Source organism: Amphiura filiformis, chromosome 16 (genome assembly GCF_039555335.1).
Source record: "Amphiura filiformis chromosome 16, Afil_fr2py, whole genome shotgun sequence".
Classification (NCBI taxonomy): Eukaryota; Metazoa; Echinodermata; class Ophiuroidea; order Amphilepidida; family Amphiuridae; genus Amphiura; species Amphiura filiformis.
Window position 1 is genome coordinate 708031 of NC_092643.1, and position 9318 is coordinate 717348.

Genomic DNA, 9318 nt, shown 5'->3' on the forward strand with positions numbered 1-9318 from the left:
AAATGTTTGATAGCAGCTACGTGGGTATATAATCTCACTTCTTACTTTCCTAAAACAATATATATCACTCTCAGCACATGTAGAGGAGTTTGTTTAAGGATAGATGACCACATCTCAACCACTCATGCGGAGGCTGTCCAGGGTGATTTATTTTAACAAATTTCACTTAAGTGATTCTATTATGAGGCTTACATCATCAACCACTTTGGAGAACAACAACCCATTTTACGGACAATGAAAATGATTTGTTTTTTCTGATAGCAAGGGTGGGCAGAATTAATGGTGAAATGATATTATTATTGCTGTCAGTGCTGTGTATTTCATTTTGTAACTGATGGAAGTGACGTATTTAAAATCTAGAACAGGCGTAGTTGGCACTAGTGTAAATTGTCAGGGTAAGCATGGGAAAATGAATGCAGGAATAAAATGTCCAGTAACAGGATGAATAGACACTTTGCAAGGATACCTGGAAACTTAGACAAAATATGTAATGCAATCAGCCCTGTAAACCAAAGCATTAAAGCCATATTTTAACATTTGCTGATGGAGGAGGCCCTCTATATTTTTTACACAATTGTAATGTACTTCAGTAAACTAAGATACCCTGCAAAAATGAAGACTTTACCTGCTGTAGTTTGGTCAAAATCCGAGATTTTGAATAAACCCTCTTAATAAGATGGTTTATTATTACGAGGGAAATGTTAGTCAAATCCCTATGCGATGTTCATTACGTACATGGCGTGCAGGACAGTCATACACACACATCAAAGAATCGTACCATAGCACGACCGACGAAATAACAAACATTGGCGCTGGTAGTAAATTCCAGTCTTCTTTGCTTGACCTCAGTTGTTCGGCTCAAAAGTGACAGTAACAGCTAACATTTTATGGAAAAGTAATACTAATCAATTTTTATGGAAATGTTACAATATGGCTTTAACTGTATCCTGTAATGACCTCACTTATATATCTTAATAATAAGTTTAAACCTGATGGTAAGCTTACAGATCATATCTTTCACATATGTTAGCAGCTCAGCACAGACAATCTATTGAATCTACCACTAGTCTGGTAAAAGGACATCAACTATAGCTTCCAATCACGAGACATCTTATCATATCTCTGATTGGCTCTATACATAGTATAGCCCTGTTTGTAAGCAATCAAAATAGTTCTTAGAGAGATCACGTTTGGATAATCTGTCTGGTGAAATTGTAAGATGTTATTAATTAAGGTTATTTTCGTTTAATTACTTGCAATCCTTTACTAGTTAACACTGTTCATGCGTTGTGTTACAAAAGGACAAGCGAGTGATTAGTCACATTGCCTATACTATTGAGGCAATAACTTTTTTTTTTAATTTATAGAGTTACTTTTCACTGCTAAAAACTTGGCTTTCCTGTTTAGTGACCGGTTTTCTAGCATGCTAATTGCTAATATATAGGCTATATTCCTTAAATGTAGGACTATGCAGAAAACATCAAAACTGTGGTCTACTTGAAAGGGTCTAAAGATTGACATTTTATGTATTTTTGCTCAACTGAGGATCATTTGTAAACCAGTAACTTGCATGGTACAATGAGTGGAAGCCGTTTCTAGCCCTGTCATACACGGTCCCTGATTGAGGGCATATCTTTCCTCCACCACTGGCTACAGGCCTGAAAATGAGTGTCTTCAAGATCTTTTCTTTTTATTTGTGTATGCAGCAACATTGACTTCTGTACATCTCACTGGAACTATGTCCTAATTTTGATTTTTGTTGGTGTTTTCACAATATGATCTGCTAAATAGGCAAGAAATGTTATGATGAATTGAAGAAATGACAACTTATTTGGATAGACAGATAATATGTTGACTTGCTAGCATGGCAATATTCTGGTGATATATACACCATCGAATCATGTGATTGGAGATATAAATCAAACCTATGACAGGGATGATCATATGGGATTCACTCTGGCACATACTGCCATTTGGCTATTCCATTCAGAATCCACACTACTCCTGTGGAAGATTTTGGAAATATCTTCCACAGGGGGAGTATGAATTTCAAATGGAATGAACACATTAGCAGCTTCATTTGTAACACACCCTCCCTCAGTGGAAGATTTAGGTTGAATCTTTCTAAGGGTGTATGAAATTCAAATAGAGCTGCTAATGTGTTCATTCCATTTGAAATTCATACTCCCACTGTGGAAGATATTTCCAAAATCTTCCATGGGGGTAGTGTGGATTTTACATGGAACACCCCAATGGCTGTCTGATGCCAGAGTGAATCCCATATCCCAGGGGAGGGCGGAGTTTAAATGGAATAGCCCAATCATCGTAGATGGATCACTTTTCCTGTTTCCGACCTGTATAATATGTTACAAAGGCAAATCTGAGCCTTGAAATCTTATGAAATTACTTAATTCCCATCTTTAAAGCCTTGGTTTTTTCAAGCCATTCATCATATTCGCAGCGGTGCCATGGCAACAGTTTACCTGCTAAATAGGGCACTTGAAGATCGCTTGCTGTAACTCAGAAATTGTGCTGTAGCTAGACTAAAATTGGATTATGTTTGTCAGTGTTAACATCTGCAACAGTATTTTAGTGATGTTAAACCCGTGTGAACAACCAGCTGAAATATAAGCCTCTAAGAACTATTTTGATTGGTTACAAAGAGGGCAATATCATTTATTGAGCCAATCAGAGATAAAATTGCTTTTAGAGATTATAAATGCCCTATTTGGATTGGTTGCTCAGATGGTCATATCATGTAATTAGCCAATCAGCATTGGGTTTAATTAAGATAATGGATTGCAAATTGACCATCCCAGATTAAAAATTGAACATCAGTGATCTGTCACAAACTTTCATTGCCATCATGGTAAAGTTGACATATTTATTAATGATTGGCAGAATTGAAGAATTTTGTGATTTTACACTTTTTCAAAATCAGAAAGCATCTATCTCAATTTGAGCCAGTTTCTGGTCTTGCAAAGTTTGTAGCTGTGGTCTGCAGTGACTGTGGCTATCAATTTACCATGGGTTTCCTATATACTTTAGCCTGGAGTGCAGCCATGAATTCAATTGTATTTTAACCGTCCATGTGTCTGAATGTAAAAGCATTTCATTGTAGCTCTCAGCCAAATTGCCAGCGTGAATTAAAATATGGTGGTATTTCATTACCGTGGCTATTGTGTGAAATTGAAGCCATCAAATGTGATATTGGACATCATTGGGTAGTGTCAAATTAGCAGTCTGATATAGCTGATATAATAAGGAACGTATCAAATTGATTTGTTTTTGCTGGACGGACGTGTTGCTTCTTGTTAGTTGGGTGGTTGGGTTCAGTAATGAAAAGAAGAAAAGTGAGAATATGTATTAAGTTCATCAGAAAACTTGCTATTTTCTATTTAAGTTTTGACAATGTCAGATGAGTTGCCTTTGTTTAAGTGTTGGGAATGGTAGCACTTTTGATGTAATTCAACAGTAACTTTGATCACAGGTAGTTCTACAGTTACTGTGATCAGGGGTAGTTCAACATTAACTGTGATCAGAGGTAGTTTAACAGTAACTGATCAGTGGTAGTTCAACAGTAACTCTGATCACAGGTAGTTCAACAGTAACTCTGATCAGGGGTAGTTCAACAGTAACTCTGATCAGAGTCAGTTCAACAGTAACTGTGATCAGAAGTAGTTCAACAGTAACTCTGATCAGAGGTAGTTCAACAGTAACTGTGATCAGGGGAAGATCAACAGTAACTCTGATCACAGGAAGCTCAACAGTACATGTAATCAGGAGTAGTTCAACAATGAATGTGATAAGAGGTAGTTCAACATTAACTCTTATCAGAGGTAGTTCAACAGTAATTGTGATCAGAGGTAGTTCAACAGTAACTCTGATCAGAGGTACTTCAACAGTAATTGTGATCAGAGGTAGTTCAGCAGTAACTCTGATCAGAGGTAATTCAACAGTAACTGTGGTCAGAGGTAGTTCAACAGTAACCATGATCAGAGGTAATTCATCTGTAAATGTGATCAGTGGTAGTTCAATTTCAAACATCACTGCTACAACATATGCTCTATATGTTGTTTATATTATGTACAGGAAGATATCTTAAAAATCAATATTTTTTACTGAAAGATCAACTAGATGTTATTAAATATACCAACATTGCAATTAAAATTGTGAGTTCCATCAGGGGTTGCACTTTTCTTCCATCACATTGTCTTCACCAATGCTCAATATTTTTTGTCTTGTTTTTGTTTTTTACAGTACGTCGGACACTGAAGAGTGGATTGACAGAAGCTGAAACTAAGGCCTTAGGACTAGCACCAAAATCAGGATCAGGTATGGACATCTAAAGCGGTGACACAAATCAAGCAATCAGTGAAGCAAGAAACAAGCAAGCAGTGCATCAATCAAGCAGTTCATCCAACATAACAAGTCTACAGAATCTAACATGGTTGAAGGCAAGATGCGAATGAATATGAGTGACATAAGTACACAGTCAGTTGGACATTTTATACCACTATGGGCCATAATGATCTCAACCCCAATGGCGTAGTCAATGACCCTCATTAAACAAGCATAGCTCAGATTTTGACCTCATGTTGTGGAACATGAGTTTTTGTGCCCAACCTATCCAAAGGTCATGTAGAAGCATGTCGGGGTTAAGGAACTGTGTCCTAGAGATTGTCAATTTTGAGATGCAAGTATAATGTAAGCAAACAATGTATTAGAACTTGTAAGCAGTTAGCAATTTATCACACTGTGTCTACCACCAAGGTATGAACATTATGCCAACATACTCTCATTTCGTATGGCATAATAACTTCTATTTTTCAAAAAGTTAACCTATTGTGGAGACCCAACCCATTTAAATGTTATTTTGTGTCCCCAAGGGTTGATATGTTTTAGGTTATAACGATACCATATAATATCATATGGTTTTCTGTTTTGTGAAGATATACCAAATCTATTTTTATGCAAACCAAGAAGTGAGTGCATGATGATACCATTTATTTCCAACCCCACTTAACTACACAATTTGCCAAGCTCACAACAGTAAAAAACCTTTTAAAATGCTATTTATATCAAGTATAACACTAATCTTTGATTCGCCAAATACCAAATTTGTTCGAATCCTTTTCAGACAGTTTGTTTAGCTTTTAAAGATGTCTAAAATGACCTTTTGATTTTAGTGGTAAGAAGAGGCAATAATTGTTTGAATGACTGTCAATCTTAATGCCATGTTTTTGATATGGGGGAGGTTGTTTAGAAAACACTCTTTAGTTTTTGAATTTTGCATTCAATAACAAGCTTTCAGAGAATGTTTGTGAGGATTTGACCACAAGCTTTTGAAAAAAAAACCCACCATGCACAATGAACCCATACCCTTCATAAAGCCTATAGTATACCAACAGTCATAGGAATGCCTTGGACAAGTTTAGTAAAAGATTAATTATATTTAAATGATTTACCCATATATGGAAACATGCTTGAGTCCAAATACTGCATAAACTGCCTTCGCAAATAACCTTCGCTGGAAGAGATCCGGTGTATTGTTACAAACAAACTGAAATTGTAAGAAAAATTATGACAATTACAAAAGCCATTTTGTAATGCGCAGTGTGCAAACATGACTCTCTCATTGCATAATGATTGGAGTTGTTTTTTATTTACCACCAGAGCTCATCAAGGGAATCAAATATACGGATCTCAAATCAAATTAGGTTTAATTTGAGTCAGTAATTGCATAATGCTATATTGTTGGTGAAAGGATGAAGATAAAAATACCAAAACTTAGATGGAATGTTTTTTAGTAATGAATGTTCTTTTGACGTCACAGTGCTACTTGAGCTGTATCTAGTCCTTGACGAGTGTACTGCATATAAATAGACCATCTGCTGCTTGCTTGTGAAACAGAATGTTACAGGGTTGGTGATTTTTTTTTATTTTTAAATTTTTATTTTTTTTAATCGGATTTTTTTGATTTCAATCAATTTTTTTGATTATTTTTATTCCAAGAACTGCTATACCCCATGATAAAGTTAAAAGAGACCAGTGGAATGCTAGACATATGCACAATCCTATCAGGTATTTACAAAAAATCAAAACACATTTTTGATGTGAAAATTTCAATGAAAATATTTGGTTAAATCATGGGAAAAAAACCTGCTGAATTCTGCACCTTGAAAATGATTTTTTAGCAATAGATAAAATGACATCATAGAGGTATTTAATTGTATCCAAAAGGTGTAGAAGCATTACAAATGAAGTAAAATAGTCAATTGAAGATAGAAATTAACTTAAATTTATCAAAAATGGTAAAAACTGAAAAAGTTGATTTAAATCGGTGATTAAAAAAAAAAATCATTTGATTTAAATCGCGCCAACCCTGGAATGTTATGGAATAGAAACTTGTACACGTAGCTTAGTTTAACTCAGTAAATTTCACACCTCTAAAGTAAACTCAGATCACACATTAGATTTCAATTGCCTGAAGCAATGTCAATGGGTTTGGCTAGGCCTCGCACATTATCTACATTTTAACTGTCTCTGACACATAATTTGGGTGTAAAGGATACCGCATTACCCTTTATTTATTGAATAATCAATGTTTCAGTTGTGGCCTTTTACCATGATAGGGTGGTTAGATGAGCATGCGAGCCAAAGCACACCATCCTTTATTGTTAACCCCCTGAGCACTACCTGCTGATATAACATTGCCTCTGATTGGTCAATTACATGATATCTTCATTTTAATCACCAATCAGAGTGAAGCTTTGCAAATAATTCACCCCAATTTTTTTGTGTGGTGAAATTATTCTAACAATATTGCAGATTGGTCCAATTGATAATGTCAACTTCTTTTTGGCCAATAGGCAGGTAGTTCTCATGGGGTTAATATGGAATCTACCTTACCTGAAAGATGAACTGTAGTTAGTCCTTTGTTGTTAAGTCATTAAATTAAACAATTAATACCACTTAGTATTTATACACAATCAATTATAAACCCTTTTGCACACATTTTCATTCATGATCAGCCTGGAGAAATATAGATTGAATTAGTAAAAGTGAATATTTATAGTATGAGAAAAAAAATTGAGAAGTAGACTGCTATATGTTAATTATGACTCAATCGTATTAGTTAATAATGCAGTGTGATAGATTGGGGAGAGTAGAGGGTTGCTAACAGGTTAAACAAGTGTCATGTCAAAACATAGACCATCAAACATAGGGACACTATGTAATGACAGTGGTAGGTAGGGTGCCTTAATTTGCATTCAAAGTAATGACCAATGTAAATCCTGGACATATAAGTGCTCTAAACTGTATCCAACTGAGATGTCAACCAATGTCACTATATTGGGTACACTTCTGGAACTTCTGCACAAAACACATTTTCATTAACAATGGCAGAAACAACTTTTAAGAAATCCCAAAACAAAATGAAATTGCACCAGCTGTGATACACACAAAATGACACTTGCAAAAGCAGAGCATTATCTAGGAAGGTCTGATGACTTTTGTTTAGGTCTGGAGGGCTAACTAGCTTAGTTGCTCAGAATAGGACAGCATACATTTGGGCTATTCCAGTTAAAATCCACACTACCCCTGTGGAAGATTTTGGAACTATCTTTCACAGGGGGAGTATGAATTTCAGATGGAATGAACACATTAGGCAGCTCCGTTTGAATTTCATACACCCTCTGAGAAAGATTCAACCTGAATCTTCCACAGAGGGAGGGAGAGTTTCAAGTGGAGCTGCTAATGTGTTCATTCCATCTGAAATTCATACTCCCCCTGTAGAAGATATTTCCAAAATCTTCCACAGGGGTAGTGTGGATTTTAAATGGAATAGCCCAAATAGGACAGCATAATGTAGCAACCCGTAACGAGAGAGCGAGATGAAGTCTGTATATCGTGGTGATTTCATTAGTTATCGCTGATGTTTAGATTTCATAGTCTAGTAGGTACTATGTCAGCATAGAATGAATAGAAAGGTGATAAGCAAAAACAGATCAGGTCTATTTACAATCATGAAAATTCGTTTAGTGCTCTTAGAGTTAGTTAATTACATATACTAGTTACATTAATTGTAGAAATAATAGTTATGAGTTATTGTAGAATAATGCCACAGATATTAATTACTAGTACACACCCATCTCTCTTCCTCCCCTTCCCCACCGGCTTTAACATGCTTCACACAAATTTGTTAACTCTTGCCATACTAAATGGTATTTTCAGGTATCAGTTATACCAATGTCATTCAAGCTTTTGGTCAAATTTTAATTTGGTTACTTGTCGACAAATATTATTAGTAACAACTGTCAGGAAAGTTTTCTGGTCATTTTAAGCCAAACTAATAATGTAAAATGAAAGAAAACTCACTTACTATCTTAAGCAACTTAATTGTGGTGTTCTACTGGGAGTCATCGTATAACTTTCTTTCAAACTTGCTCTTTTCTAAAAACACAATGAATTTGGCTAAATCCAATTAGGTGTAAGTTAGGACATGTGTAAACATTACAAATTTTGCAATAAAAAAAATCAGGTTTTAAAAATAATTGACTAAAACCCACTTTAAAAGATCATACATTATGGGTTTTAACAGTCTTTACACAAAAGAAGATTATACATACACTCCCACACTTTCTAACAAATATTATGTGCTTCAAATGAAATATAGGTTCACTAATGGCTATACATGTCAAAAATAGTTTTAACGTTTATGTTGCCAAGTGCTTAGCGGTGGATATAATGGTCATTGACAAACCAGCAGTGCCGTAATTTATATGGACCTCAACCGGCTCATTCACCCAAGGAAAGTACACGTAATGAATGAATCGGATGACTCCAAGTGAATAAAAAAACTAAATTTAGATGAACAATTGCGCTTTAATGACAATATACACAGTGACATGTCATCAGAGCATTTGTTTCTTATGATATTTTGTTCGTGCAGAGTAATATTTGATATTTTTTTCTGACGATATTGACTTATTGAAATTGATATCTACAGTAGCTTTTTCTGGGAAACAATTGATGATGAAAGTGACATTTCCAATGTGACAATGCGTAATCAAAACAAAAAAGTTACGAACAATAAAGGTGTTGTTTATTGATATCTTCTTTATTACTATGTAACATTGATGCAGAAAGCGGAAGGTAATGGACTCATGTTTTCATATTGTGATTTTTATCTGACATTGAGGCCTACCATTATAACAATCTGGTTCCAAATTTTGCTCCAGCAGTGTTTGATATGAGATGCAAAACATGTTAATAACAATGCCCCATGGGATACTACATACTTGTGGTGTGCGG

General features: G+C 35.2%; 1 protein-coding gene across 1 annotated transcript in view; it reads left to right on the forward strand.

Moving 5' to 3' along the window:
* LOC140135406 (FH1/FH2 domain-containing protein 3-like) overlaps positions 1-5934 on the forward strand; it is a 109790-nt gene extending 103856 nt beyond the window's left edge. Inside the window, exon 11 of the mRNA XM_072156897.1 lies at positions 4261-5934. Within this exon, the coding sequence (XP_072012998.1) occupies positions 4261-4349 (89 nt within the window). The 3' untranslated portion in view covers positions 4350-5934. The remainder of the gene's footprint in view (positions 1-4260) is intronic.
* Positions 5935-9318: the final 3384 nt, after the last annotated feature.